The 15,697-nt window shown below is 37.5% G+C and overlaps 1 protein-coding gene across 1 annotated transcript; it reads left to right on the plus strand.

Annotated features, from left to right (window-relative positions):
- Positions 1–75: 75 nt before the first annotated feature.
- LOC137265840 (stAR-related lipid transfer protein 7, mitochondrial-like) lies at positions 76–15,038 on the plus strand. Its single transcript, XM_067801302.1, has 8 exons — positions 76–603; positions 7,091–7,248; positions 8,442–8,491; positions 9,220–9,330; positions 10,365–10,409; positions 11,283–11,420; positions 11,773–11,857; positions 12,435–15,038. Exons 1-8 carry the CDS (start codon positions 179–181, stop codon positions 12,578–12,580), a joined length of 1,158 nt encoding a protein of 385 aa, XP_067657403.1. The 5' UTR covers positions 76–178; the 3' UTR covers positions 12,581–15,038.
- Positions 15,039–15,697: the final 659 nt, after the last annotated feature.

The following is a 15,697-nucleotide window of genomic DNA, read 5'->3' on the forward strand; positions in this document are numbered from 1 at the left end:
CTGATGCAAATCAAGATTATACTGTGTTGTTGTGATACATCATATTAGTGATGTAATTTTATCGGTTGTGACAGTGGGAACAACCTACGTCCATGCGCTTGCATCGAAACAGTTTGGAGGGCATGGAGTCAGAGCGTGTTTGAGTGATCTTAAGATAACTTCACGGATTATTGTCACAATGGCAAGGGAATTAAAACTTCAGAACCTGTGGGTTATCATGAAACACATTTTGCGCTCGAGTAACGCAAAGGGAAAGGAATTATGTGTTCAGAAAACTGCCGACCGTCTTGGATATGGGTGTGCAAGGGCGTTATTCGGACAAAATTGGTCAACAATTCTTAAAGAACTCTCGGCAAACTGTAATCACAAGTTCACAGTGATCGCAGAATGTTTTGAGAAACAATGTAGTTTCTTACTTGCTCAGAGACTGAAAAGAGCGACTCAAGTTATGGCATTTTACAATAGACTCTATGGAGAAAAGCTGATCGATCAAGTCGGTAATTCTCTTTTACGTCGCTTTCACAAGAAATCCTTGTTTTGCGTGCTGGCAGCAACACTCTTCTCCTGGGAAGAGAACAAAATAGGAGACGATGTCCTCAACAGGTTTGTAAACAAGAGTGCAATATATCGGAAACATGTCTGTCAGTGTGCGTTACTACAGGGCCAGGAAAAAATACCGGAAAGATTGTCATCTGTAACTTTCCCTGCTTCTCGTTGAAGTTTGATCCTAAATTTGACAAGCTGACATTTTCATGTCCAGCATCATAGTTACGTATTATATTATAAGTATTTTAAAGCAAAACAATACTCCAACTTAAAGTTATATAGTTTGTGTATTTAATAACCTCACTTATCACCAGTCCCAGACCCACAAAGTTTGTATTATTACAAGTTAATGTAACTATACTGGCTGGCGACTAGTTATCACCAGTACCAGTTATCGCCAATGCTTGGCTATAGCGTTTGAGAAGACAGCTTGATTTGTATTTTCGTAGTATTTGACATATTGACACATCATGAAAACGATAGGCTACTAGAGATAAATCAAACTCTCCTCGCAAGCGCTACGCCCAGGTGTTCGTCATAACTGGCATGTGGTGATAACTGGTTGCTAGCTAGTATAGTTTATTAAGTGATTTATGGTTGTTACTCACTGCCAAACAGTTATCACTGTGTAAAAGTTATCGCCAATACATCAGATCACACATGCGCAGTTCCAGTCTTTTATGATTCCTTCATGTATTCTTTCCGGAGGTATTTGAAAATAACAAATTAAAGGACAGAAAAACATTCTTCACAGTAAGAAGTATAAAAGAAAAATAAAAGATAAGAACCCTATAAACATTTTTAACTTAGTCGGGGGGATGTCACACGCTCCTGCTAATAATAAGTCAAGTTTACGAAAGTCATTGTTTCATTCCCTGTCTATCTACTGTGAAAGAAGCCCTCAGCTAGGCGCACAATCCATTATTTGAGGATACTTTATGATATTAATATAGTAATACAAATGACAGGAAAAATGCTGAAATGGAGAGAACTGTTTCAGGTTGTTGTGAGAAACGACCTATTTATACTGCCATGGTTTTCTTTCACTGGATCATGTTACATTTTATAAAAACATGATTTGCAGCAGTGAACAGGGCCACATCGGTGATTAGCTAATTAAATATTAGTTTTGTTTCATTGATTAAATGATTGACAGGGTAATTTTGTAAATACCACTAAATCATGGCTATAACCGTTTTGCAACCAGTACAGAAACTTTCTGGATTTGTCCGCTGAAGCATCAGGGGACTATCTAGGAATGACGTCTTTGACAATCACTTGAGATCCTCACATAAGGGGGCAGTGGAGTAGCCTAATGGTCCAACCATCCTCTTGTCACGCTGAAGACCTGGGTTCGATTGCCCACAAGGGTACAATGTGTGGAGCCCATTTCTGGTATTCCCTGCCATGATATTGCTGGAATATTACTAACAGTGGCCAAAACTTCCTCACTCACTAGCTACTTGCAGAAGATTTCTTTAAGTAGCATTTTAGAAGTTGGTATGATGAGGATGACGACTTTTATGTATGGACAACTTCTTTCTTGCAGTGGATGCGACATTTCAGTGTAGATTCTAACCTTGTGCATATGTTTTGTATCAGTTGCTTGATAATGATTTATAATAATAATGGTTTTAGAATCTACAACAAAACGTTGCATCCACTGCAAGAAAGTTGTTGTCTATCCATAAAAGTCTTCATCGTCTACTTGCAGAGGATGCTTACTAAAACACTTCAGTCTTCACCTTGCAAAGGTATGTGTGTAAATGTGTGTGTACAGACATGTACTTCTGTACACATGGTACACAATGATCGTGTAGGTTTTGCAAATATGAAGGGAATATCAGTTAATATACTCAAAACTAGAGACATTTATTTTTCAGACAACTGCCATATGATACAACTATCACTACCCATATCATGTCGTACATGTTTTACTGTGAATGCCCTTGAACTGTGTATTTGTTGTCTTTCACTTGGTTAATGATAATCACATCATTACAAGTATTAACTGGGGGTGCCAGAACTCGGATTATAGGGATCATGCAGCATATACAGTATACATATACAGTATACATATACAGTATACATATACAGTATACATATACTGTATACATATACAGTATACATATACAGTATAACAGCATTCACCCTGCCTCTAAGTCTGATGATGTCAAGGGCATATATAGTGATTAATTGTTTGCCTTTCTCATTTGTTGTGTCTTGTGTAAATATTTATTCTAAAATTGGATTATGAACTCCAATCTGATGTGAACGTATTTCTTGTTATGAAATATACATGTGGCATTGCTGCAAGGGCAATGGACAAACTTCTAAAGATTAGTGGTTGATGTGTTGATTGGCTACATGGTTAATCACTGTGGATTTGTCAGATGCAAGTGTTTATGTACATGTATTAATCAGAGCAGACAGCAGATATGTCCATATCTGTACACTGATGTCAGAATAGATATGTTATCTATGCACTGATGTAAGCATAGACATATCTATGCACTGATGTCAGAATAGACATGTTATCTATGCACTGATGTAAACATAGACATATCTATGCGCTGATGTAAGAAATAGCTTACTTTGTCCAAGGGATAGCATGTTCATGGGTTATTTATTGTCATCAAACTAAATATAATATGATAAAACATATACATTATAATCCTTATTTGTCTTGGAGCAGATAACATAGGTGTATATCAGGTGTTACACATTAGTGTTATCAGTGGTTGTGACATGGATGTCACATGTGGTATCACAACTGAACAACTTAGTCTTAACACTAAAGTTTTGTAGGTTGTCACTTTAAAAGTAGAAAAGTTCTGTTTAACCATGTAAGCAATGAAATTCAGCTAAACGAAAAAGCTTATTTTAAAAGTTCTGCGACATGCTTTTCTTCAGGTTGTAGAATAAGTTATTCATGTACAGTTCTGAAAATAACTTGGTATGTGTTGCATTAATTAAGGCACAGAATTTGTTGTTTTCAGATATCTTAGCTTGTCATTTAATGAAGATCGAGAATAAAGCAGTTATAAGGTTTAGGTCATCCTTTAAGGTCCTTTGTGTTTAGTCACACATAGTTAAAACATATTTGAATAAGAAAATGTATGAAATGAGGATTGGTGAACAAGTCACCACCTCCACAAGTGAACACATGTCCTGTACAACATAAAGAGGAGAAAATATGAAAAATATGGTATAATTAGAGTATCATGTTTATATATAATTTTATTTCTTAAACTGAAAATTAAACAGTGGCAGTTGGCAACCAAAGTGTGGGCAAGAATAACTTACTTCAGTCTTTCTTTGTATTACCATAAATAGAGACAACTGGAACTGAAAGCTTATAGGGATGAGTTTTGATATACTGAACTAAGCATATCGACGAGGGTGACTGGATTAAAAGCAAGTGTTTATGAAAACTGAGATTACCAGTCAGAGATGTAACATGTTCATGAGTCAACCTATTGCCTCTTGTACACAAGACGAGTGCCCTCTTCAGTACTAATTGAAGCACTTTACCCTAATCATGCTAATTAATTCAGTCACTGTGGAACCGACTAAACTGGATGCGAACACCGCACAGGGTGATTACAATGTCCCATAAAATACCCAAAGATGATGGTTACATGACGGATGAAAAAACAGGGGATTTCACGCTTTTGCCATTTGCTTTGAAAAGATAACCAGTAACGAACCTACATACATTCAAAATCAAGATGTTTGCAGCTGGGGTCATGGGGGAGAAAATTACCAAATTGAGTTTTTTTCTTTTTTTACACAAATGTATTCTAATAATTGATTTCTAAATCAAACTTTAAAGCTGTTTTTCTGCAGTTTCTAGTTGGCAACTGTTTCATTAACTTTCAAGAAGGCATTCTTGCTTTAATAGCTCAAAAATGCTAAAGCTATGCTTCTTGCATGAAAAAACTTAGAGATGGTTTACTGCAGCCTGGGTGCAGGGGATTTCTACAACCATGACCCCCAAAGGATAAATATTTGGAAAAGTTATCGTTTCGTTTTTTCACAATATACGCTCTAATAACTGCTTTCCATCAGGAAAAATGAAAATGTTTAAGGTTCATTAATTAGTTGGAGGCACAGGAAGACTTTAACTTTGAAAAATGCATTGTGTCCAAGGGAGAAATCAAACTTCAAAGCTGTTTTTTCACACTTCCTAGTTGGCAATTGTTTCAAGGTGTTCTGGTAAGCAATTACTGCTAGACACATATTAGATGATCCTGCGCACTAAACGCATTTGTGACAAGAGAGGCGGTACAACGAATTGGGCGAGTACACTTGGCTGCTACAGGTAGCTTGACGATTATGCACGTGCAATACATGCTAACCGTGACATGAAATCAACACCGCATATTCCTTCGAATGATAAGACTGCAATTTCAGGCATAAGATACTGATATTCCATGCTAACCTTTAGTTAAGACGAAGACAAATAGATGATTGGGGCATTGACAAGCATTTTAGAGATTCAACAATTTCGTTTAAAAAAACTAGGAAAATGTCATTTGCTTCGTGAAATGGATCTGTGGTCCTAAACATATTTGCTAAGTATATTGTGTTGATTCAATTCGTTGGGATTGTACCTGTTCCCAAATCGAGTGTGCTATAACAATTCATTCGTGAAACGCACGGGGAAAATGAACTTCTCGATATTTATCAGACAACCTGTCTCCGTCTTGTTTCAAGTGGATCGTTCTGTGGGGCGTTCCCAAGTATGCAAATTGGGGTCATTTGTCAGGTCGTGGATCATCTTATATGTGTTTACCAGTATTAGAATGCATTTTGTAAAAAAAAGAAAAAAACTCATTTTTGTAATTTTCTCCCCCCTGACCCCGTTTGGGGGGTCACAGCGGGAAAGATCATCAGTCAAAGCAAAAGCCACTTGAGTTTCCATTGTAACTTGTAATTTGTTGATATACTGAGTGGAAAAAGTAAGGGATCACACGTACGCACAAATGTTCCCTTATTTTTGTCAAGGTTTCTCTACAAGCTGTACAATACAAAGCTGACGAAGAAACTTTGGAAAAAATAGAGGAACACTAATCCTTTCATGTGACCCCTAATTTTTTCCTCTCAGTATATCAACTAAAAATAAGTTGAATGAATGTAGGTTTCACACTAATTTTAAGAATATATCTCTCATATCACATTAACGTGATTTTTTTTTTTTTATGAAAACTTAAAATATGTAAGTTTTGGTTTGCATTACGATATACTGAACTGAAGGCAAAATACTGTGGTTCTGCATTCAGTATTTATGTTTAATATTTTAATTGGTGCCTTTCGCTATTGACAAATTGTTGTGATACATTTCTTTTTGGTTTCCATGAAAACGATTCGGACGTAATCTCTCCTTAAGGAGGGATGGGCTTCGTTGCCAGAGCATAAGATGAAATCCGTTCAATATCTTTGAACAGAACTTGGCAGATATGTGAGACAGATCTTAAAGTGATGCATTTTACTATTTACAGATTTTTGGCATTTTTATTTTTCCTGACTTCTATGGAAGTCTCAATAGGGAAGGGTGGGCTTTGTTTCTGGAGCAAAACTTGAAAGCCATTCAAGATCTTTCAACAGAACTTTGCATATTTATATGGCAGGTCTTGAAATGGTGCCTTTTGCTATTTACTGGTTTTTGGCATTTATATTTTTCATGATTTCCACAGAAACAATTTGAACTTAGTCTAAAATGACAACAAGCTGGACTTTAAATATCTGTCAGATGGTTTTATCTTTCAAATGTGTGGAGGCCAAGTGATTTGCCATCTTCTGATTACACTTGTTTCATATTAATTCAGTTTCGAAGACTATAGCTATGTAGTCAAATATGTGTGCATTTTGTGCACTTTTGGGCAAAATTTGAAGTGCAGTATATCATGTAACTATGGTAACAAGGAAACAAATTCAAAGTATGACCTTTTTTAAACACATTTAGTCAGGTTTAATGCATTTTTACATTTCTTTCCTTATCGGTTTTGACATGTTTGGGTTGTGTTTAATTTTGGGAAGTGGATGAAATCTTAAAGTTGATGATTTCCTCATTGCCACTGGAAAAAATTGGTGAGCGTTTATTTTTTATCAGATTTTCCTAACCAGGTTGTTATTGCAGATATGTATAACATGATGCAACTTACTAGTTTAAGATAATGATCAATATATCATGGAGGTCAGTCTAAGAAAACACATTACACTCCTACACTGGGTCTAACAAGACCTAGAAGGAGATCGTGTCAGGTAACCTTTGAGATTGACCTGTCAGAACACAAAATTCTTTGAATTTGATTATGAGAAAATGTGATCAACTGTTTGGTTGTTTGGTTGTTTGGTCACTGGACCAGTCATCGATTATTTTAGTTAATCGGAACACCACTAGTTGTCTTACCACAGTAACTCATCCGGAAAACACAAGCATTCTTTCATGGTCAGTTTTGACATGTTTTTGTTGTGTTACCATAGTTACACATCCAGAATACACAAGCTTTCGTTTCTGATCAGTTTGGACATGTTTCAGATGTGTGTACGACATGGTCCACATCCAGGAACTGGTCCAAAAAACTCGCAGTCAAGTTGTGGATGGGTCCTGTCCATGGGAGAAGGTCATTGACAGACCACACCTGATAGTGTGGAGAAGACCCCTTGAGTTTAACTCTAGCTTGTTCCAGTATAAAGGTAAATCATTACTAACTGCTGCTAGCCAATTAGGCTAGCTATGCCTGAAAGTTACTAGCTCACATAATAATTATCTAGCCAGAAATGTGAACGTAGAAACTAAGAAGAGATTGCCGAAATAGATGAGAACGAAATCCTGTCGGCATGACATCATTACGTTGCCAGTATGATGATTACTCTTATCAGGCCATAATCTTGCATTATATGAAAGTGTATTATGACTTAACAAGTAGGAGAGAGAAAATTCACTAGTCATTCTGTTTACTGATTTTCTGGTTCAACTGGATTTAGTAGCCCCAGGCCAGTGGAGTGGTGGCTTTTTGTACTATGGTACATAAGATCACTTTAAAATCAGCTATTTTGCTCCTCTATCTTATCTCTATTGATCATCGATGATGATACTGCAGTGTAATATTTTTACGGCAATATTGCACTAGTGTAATACTGCTTGACGTATGAAAGATCGATGTTGAAATTTCCAGATTGTTCATGTGAGTGAGCAAAGCATTAAAGAAAGAATGATGGATGATTTCAAGAAGACGACTACACTGAGTCTTACATCTCTATGCATAATTTTAAATGTAACAAATAAATTGAAAAAAAGCCCTAAAGAGACCAGAGATTCAGAACCTGGAGAAATGTAACCTTGTTCCATTTTGGACTTTAGCATTGCAGGGAGCCTTAGGTTGTCGGGAAAATATGGTTGAGGGACTGTGAGACAGGCTATTGTTAAAGCATTCCGACTAGGGTAGAATGTGTGAATCCCATTTCTGGTGTCCCCCTGCTGTGATATGACTGGAATGTTGCTGCTGAAGGGGATGTAAAACTTCACTCTCTCTCGTTCTCTCTTTCTGTCTCTCTCACTCTCACCCAGCTTTCACTCCAATTATGAAAGGGTCGTACTTCACTCACTCGGTCCCTCACTCACTCATGAAAGGGTGGTACTTGTCACCCTACCTGGCACTGGTTACCATGGTTACCACAGAGTAAGTATTAGCCTGGTCTGGTACAGGCAGGCACATGCTGCATAAACCCTGAAGGTAATGTTAAAAATGATTTGCCCCCCACCTCTAGAATTGTGATTGCATTCATAAGAGCAGGTCTTAATTGTTAAATACTAATTCTTAAACAATGCAACGTCTGTTGTGAAAATATTTTAATATATGTGTGACTTATTGTATTTTGTGTTCCAGTTTATGGGAAGTTTGATGACGTTTCTGCAAGAGCCTTCTTCAATACTCAGGTAACATATTTCCCAAACTAGGACTGAGAGGAGCACTACTTTTACCTTGAAATAACACTAAGCTATATTGTTCGTAATTGTCAGGGATGAGAATTTTCTTCAAATCTGCTGAATTCCATGTATTTGATGACGTTAGTGTCATTCATGCTCATGATGTTGATCACTGGTTGTGTGGTCAACTTCTTTATGATGAGGAGCACAAAATTTCAGAGTGTACTTATTCCTTTGTCAGATGAATGCTGACTGAGTAAGTGTATACTCCGGATTGAAAGTATCTTGTTCTATGTTTGCAATTACACTTTCTTAGTAGAGTACAGATTCTAGTACTTTTGTTTGGTTCAGTGTCATACAGGATTTGAACCCACACCCTCAGTCAGGCACCTAATTGCCAGCACACAAAGTCATCCACCTAACCTACTCAGCCATTGTAACTTGCACAGTCTAGACTACCAGTTGTCGGACATCCATGTGTAAGAATTGATCTTTAGTAAAACAGCTCATGCTTGTTGTAAGAGGTGACCTACAGGATTGGGTGGTTAGGGTGGCTGACTCGGTTGACACATCATCGTATCCCAATGCTCATACTGTTGATCACTGGATCATTTAGTGGTTGTCGCCATATACTAATAACTGGAATAATCCTGAGTGAGGCATAAAACTAAGCTCACTCAATCACTCTAGGAAATGGTTATGTTTCGTGAAGTGTTCAAGTGCTGCTTGCATCACAGGTTGATCTGGAGTTCTGGAAGCAGTGGGACAAGTTATCAGAAGACATCAGAATCATTGACAAGCATGAGGAAAGTGGTACTGAGGTAGTCCACTGGACATCAAAGTTTCCGGTAATTATCACAAACACCATGATTGCAGTTCTTTTACGTCCTGTACACACTAATTAATTGATTTAATAGGTGATTGATGGATTGGTTTGTCAGGCTTTGTGAGGTGTGACTATGATGTCATATCCTGATGATGTGGATTTTTGCTCATAATATCAACCACTGGGTTAGACTTAGCTTTTTTCAGGCTTTCTTCACTCAGCTGAAATTATTGCTGAGTCAGGCAGTAATCACAAACATTTAAGTTAACTTTTTCTTTCAATCTTACAATGTGAATATTATTATCCCGGATAGCCAAAGCTGCCTGTTAGGCACTAGAGGGGTATAGTCACATCACTCATACCACCAGGTTCTCATTTTCTGCTGGGTGAACAGCTATTATTTAAACAAACTCACTTGCCTAGGTGAGACCACATGTCTCGATTTCTTTGTTGAGGGGCAGGACTGAAGTCCTAGAAACTCTCACGAGTCTGCCAAACATCAGCACAGTCCACGAACAGTGTTGCTAACTTCATCTGATCGTGACCTGAATAAATGAGCTAGGTCCATCCAACATGTTGGGGACAGAATTTTTCATAAAAACGTTAAAGAAACCTAATTTGGTATGTGTTTTCAGGACATTGATGAATGCCTTGATGGAGATTGAAAATGGAAACCGTGTTACTATTTGTTACACAGTTACAGCCCTTGTTGTGCTTATCTTGACTTCTTCCATCTTATCCCCAATGGGAATAGATTTTCTCAAAAAACATTATAGATAGGGGCGCCAAGTTTGGTGTGTTTTCAAAACATGAATGCCTTGATGTAATTCAAAAATTCGAAACAATATTACAAATTGTTACAGAGTTAAGGCCCTTATCATGCTTTTCTTAACTTTGTGCATAGTTTCCCCAAGGGGAACAGATTTTCTCAGAAACTGTTATAGATAGGGAAACCAAATTTGTATGTGTTTTGAGGACATGAATGTAATTTGGAGTACTTCAGATTGTTGTGTATAAATTGTAGTGTTTTCAGTGATCTGTACGTTTTGATTCCAGTATCCGATGTACAGACGTGACTATGTGTATGTCAGAAGATATAAGGTAAGTTTGTATAAGGGATTGGACACATCTGTCCTGCTAATAAACAGATGACTTATTACATGAGTATGCTTGAAAGTTTTTTATCCCCCGCTGCACGTTCAGCTCAAAGCGGGGGATATAGTATTAGGCTCCGTCTGTAGTCTGTACGTGCAAAATGGAATGTCTACATCCTTTGCATATTTGGTACCTAGGTTCATCACAGTAAGAGAAAGGTGCTGGTCAGGTTTGGTGGTCATGACCTTCATTTCAAGGTCACAAGGGAATGTTAACATTTTACCCTTGTCAGCGAGAGAAATCTCAAGAACCGGTCGCTGAATTGTTTTCACATTTGAAACCAAGCTTTATTTAGGGATGGCATATGGCCCAGTTGATTTTGGTGACCTTCACCATCATTTCCAAGGTCTTACTGACACTTTGAAGGTTTCAGCAAAACATTTGATTTGATAATTTGCAGCAAGGGATTAAGTCACCTTAGTGACAATGCTTGTTGAAACTGAGTGTTTTGTCATCACTTATTATTATTATTATTATTATAGTGTTAAACATTTTTGGGCACAGATCAGGTAGGTACATCACATGAGTGTTTTGTTGTTGTGTCTGTTCTTCCAGACCTGTGAAGATCTGGGCTGGAGAAGGTCTTCAGCAACCCATGCTTGCCACAAAAGGCGACAATGCTTGTCGTAAGAGGCAACTAACAGGATTGGCTAGTCAGGCTCATTGACTTGGTTGACAGTGACACATGTCATCGGTTCCCAGATAAGTGCTTATGTTATTGATGTTGATCACTGGTTAGGCTACAGGCCACTGCCACACATCTGGGATATTTGCGGGGGCGGCATGAAACTCACTCACTCACTCACTGACTGACTCCAGGTTGACAACTCCAACAAGCTCATGGCAGTGTACAGTCAGACGGTCAACCATCCAATCTGCCCAGTCCAGGACAATGTAGTCCGAGTCACAGAGTTCCAGTCTGCTCTTGTCATCAAACCCTATTCCGACTTTGATGAGGTGAGATATCTGACAATATGAGGGATGAGAGGTTCATTCTTGTATGTCTTCACTTGTTTCTTGTGGTTTATGGAGAACCAAGGACAAAATGTGACTTAAGTGCCATGGCTTGATGTAAACATTTAAAACGTGTAGTGGGACATCCTGAAAGTGCCAAGATCGTTACAATTTCTCAGCATATGTACATTGATGCTCATGCTATTGATCACTGGATTGCCTGCTTGAGACTCAATTATTTACAGACTGCTGCCTCATAGCTGGAACAATGCTGAGTGCAGCATCAAACAACAAACAAACAAAAGCAACCTCAGCACATGTGCAACATGAACAGTTTGGTTTTGTGTGTTTACAGAATGGGCTGGAGTATGTCCTGACATACTACGATGATCCTCAAACAACCTTCCCGTCAGTATGCTACAACTGGATGGCTACAACAGGTAGGTGACCATCATCTTTTAGGCTACAACTGGATAGCTGAAGGTCATCTCTTGTGCTCAATGGCAGGTAATATGACGTGTCATACTGGCTCAGGTACGATGAGAAACATCTGTTAGCTATAACAATCATTATCTAGGCTACAACATGAAAGATGACAACCTCTGTCTGACTACAACACAACACAGCAGTGTGAAACTGCTACATTTAACAGTATCTGCTGGGCTTCAGAGGGCTTCTACATGTAAAATGATAGATTTGTGAGGCAACAGTGTATATCAATATTAAAGGCCACTTACAGAATCGGAGGGTCAAGACTCGCTGGCTTGATTGACACAGGTCATTTTATCCCAGTTGAGTAGATCGATGTTGTTGCTGTTGATCACTGGAATTGGTCCAGAAATAAACTCATTCACTTACAATATTAAATGACATTTGCTCAGCTACAACATAAAAGCTAACAATGTCTGTCAGGCCCCACTTCAACAGGTTAGTTAACATTCATGTTGACTTATAAGAAAAGTGACCAATAATTACCACTCAGTAATCCTGCAGGTATAGAGTGTCCTATTATTCCAGGTGTGCCTGAGTTTGTAGACAAGCTCCACAAGGCTTCCAAGATGATGCATGAGCGTACCCAGAAGGGCTACCGACCTGCGTACTACCAGAACCAGAACCAAAACAGCCACACTACCTTCACACTGAACCAAACTCAGTATGCATGATCAGAGCTCAGATAGACACCTTTTTCAAATTGCATTGCTCTCATTCTTGTCACTTCAGCCTTTTTTTGCTGGTTGAAAGTGTGAAAAATAAAAGTTCTATTGTGTACGTATATGGTACTTTCAACTCATCATTGTATTATTTACATCTTTTCAAAAATGTATATCCCCTTTTCAGCCTAAGTCCTTAGAACTTTGGAGTCTTTGAATATTTTTGCATTACTAAGTGCCAAATCATAGGCCAAATGAAAAAATGCAGTTGTTTCCATTACACGTCTTTAAGATTGAGGGTAGGGAGGTAAGATTGTTATTTTATATTTTATTCATTTTTGAGACGTAAATTATTTATTTAATCAAACATGAGGCCATTATGTTGACTTTCTCTATCAGAAGTACCAGTGTGTGTTGGATTTGGAGAAAACAATGAATGGTATTTGACTGCTTATTTTATTCATCATACCCTGAAAATATAGGGTCGGCACCAGAATTGAAGGGTGGGTCTGGTAATTGGAACCGTAGCCTTTTCATTTTTAGGCCCTATATGCTTTGTCAAATCTTATGTAAATCCTTTCTATGCAAGGCATGAACTTTTACGCTCTTTACAAAAACATTTTCATGGAAGATTTGATGTTGACAAGATTTGAAAAGCAAGTGTACCTATCAGCATTTATTTTCAGTATGAGGTACTGTTTTGATGTTTTGTGTGAAAGTGTATATATGAACTAATTCTTCAAAATGATTGAGCGCTGTTTTCATTTGTTCTGACAACTCAATGATCACAGGATTTATCACAGGGTCATGTTGAATTGACAACTTAGTAAAGACATCTCAGAATGCAACATACCGGTAGCTATCTCATATAATTGTTTCAGCAAAGTAATGAATAAATGATTTTAAATGATTTTTTTCTGGTATAATGAGCCAGTAAACTAAGTAGTACCTCAGAAGATGAGAAACCTAAAGGGTTTTCATATCAATGTACGTTAGAGTGGGAAGTCAAATGGACTGTTAATTTTAGTTTGTTGTAAGCGTAATCTGCAATGTTAATTTCAACAAAAACATACAACAAATAAACACCTGAGAAAACATATTCATACATCAGTTATAAATGTATTTTACAGTTTGTTTCAAGTTACTGTGGCAATTTGTATTTCTTGCAATACTGAACTAATAATATTTAAGTAATTTTAGGAATTATTGTTTCCAAAGTCAATGATTTAAGTATAGTCTTTTAAGTAAGACTGAAATACATATGTATTTTTTTCTTTGTATTGGACTAAAACAAAGTTGTCTTGGTCCTCAGGCATCATCATCATATATCCAGATCCCTAAACTGCTAAACAGAATTTTGACCAATATCAGAGTCAGTATTCTGTTGTCAACCGTTCGCATTAAAATAACAATTTAAATTGTCATTAGTGCACTAACCAAAGATGGACATTCAACAGACCCTGAAACGATCCTGTATATAGATGGGGACTATGACAATATTTGCCATTCCTGTAATTTCATTGATTTCTTCATGAATTATGTGAAATGAAGAGTTTCTTATGATGCTATACAGAGCAATGAATTGATTAACCAATTACAGATATGGGGTGATGGTTGGAGTAGTGTATTGTTACACAGATTCCTAGTCCTGTATTCAGAAACTGTTGCTTGTTGCATTTACTGTAAGACTGGAATATGTTGATGCATGTTTTGATGATGTGTGATATAGATTAGGGTGGACAGTGGTGTTCGAGTTGATGTTACAATACAGTGGAAAGTGCTCTGGTCGCATTTATGTGGTTCATCATTCATACTTGATATTTATATGTAGGACAGCATTTTCCATGACAAAACAATACTATTGCTTGCGATATCTTATTTTTGGAATCACTTTCATTTGATAGTCATTGGGTACTAAAAGTTTGCCAAATCTGTGTTGATAGCTTTTTTTGCACATGATTACAAATGTCATAAAAGTTTAGTATTGCCTCTGGAAGCACAATTGTTGGCATTTATTCTTAGAAGTGGTTTGAGATTGCTGTTCTACTCCACACTTAATTGAAATATTCTGAGTGTCCATGGCTGGAATAAATTTGGTCTGGATTTAGCTGCTCAAGGATAGTATTATGCCCAAATTGTATCCTGATGATATGCTTCAGGCATCTAGTTTCTTCTTGATGCTTATATGCTGATTTGTTGTTTAAGGATGAACTTAGCAATTTTCCAGCTATATGGATACTCAGAATATGCCCATCAGAAGTGGAGTATTGGATTGAAAATTTATAGGCGATATGTCTAGAACATGAACTGGAACTTTAGTGATGTCTGCCACTGTTGGTGAGTGGTAATTTGTTTGGAAGCATGTTTTGCACTGATTTTGTTTATTGTTTTCAATACAGTAGAAAACAGCCACTTTCTTTTCCACTGATCATTGTTGGCATCGTGTTTTAATACAATATATTGTCATTGATTGAAGTTTGTGCTTTTGTTCCTTCACGAAATGAAGCTGATACTCAAGGGTAAAAACCTTGGGATTTCAAGCACCTATTCCGTTCATATGTGGTCAACAGATTCCCATCACAATGGAGCACTGACTTGCAGCCATTTACAATCGCTGGCTGAGGTCGCTTCGTTTTCAAACCAAAATGACTGACGGGCAGCAGAAACAAAGAAAATTTGACTGGAACAAATGAGAAATGGGCCAAGGCAGCATGCATTCTAGCAATCCAAGTTTGTTCAACATCTCCAAAGTAGTCATGTGACAAACGTTTCTTCCTCCTCAAATTTTAACTCTCTGTTCCAGAAATACCAAACCCAACAAGTAAGAAATCAGTCAATTTTGACTCAGATAATAGAGAAGATTACAGTGAAATGTTTTCTGTCCATGAACTACGTACTGTGCTATGGAAGGCTCACGACACTGTGACAGGAGCTGATATCCATTATCAGCTTCTGAAACACCTTCCTGATTCAGGTTTGGTTTTTCTGTCCATGAACTACCTACTACCCTAGGGCAGGCTCACGACACTGTGACTGGAGCTGATATCCATTATCAGCTTCTGAAACACCTTCCTGATTCAGGTTTGGAAACACTACTGAATCTATTTGATGACATTTGGATGATAAACT

The sequence above is a fragment of the Haliotis asinina genome, chromosome 15 (assembly GCF_037392515.1).
Source record: "Haliotis asinina isolate JCU_RB_2024 chromosome 15, JCU_Hal_asi_v2, whole genome shotgun sequence".
Taxonomy (NCBI): domain Eukaryota; kingdom Metazoa; phylum Mollusca; class Gastropoda; order Lepetellida; family Haliotidae; genus Haliotis; species Haliotis asinina.

Coding starts and splice junctions, on each gene's coding strand:
- LOC137265840 (XM_067801302.1), top strand. CDS start 179: ATGGCAAGGGAATTAAAACTTCAGAACCTGTGGGTTATCATGAAACAC. Junction 604..7,090: donor GGAGACGATGTCCTCAACAG/GTTTGTAAACAA, acceptor GACATGTTTCAG/ATGTGTGTACGACATGGTCC. Junction 7,249..8,441: donor TAGCTTGTTCCAGTATAAAG/GTAAATCATTAC, acceptor TTTGTGTTCCAG/TTTATGGGAAGTTTGATGAC.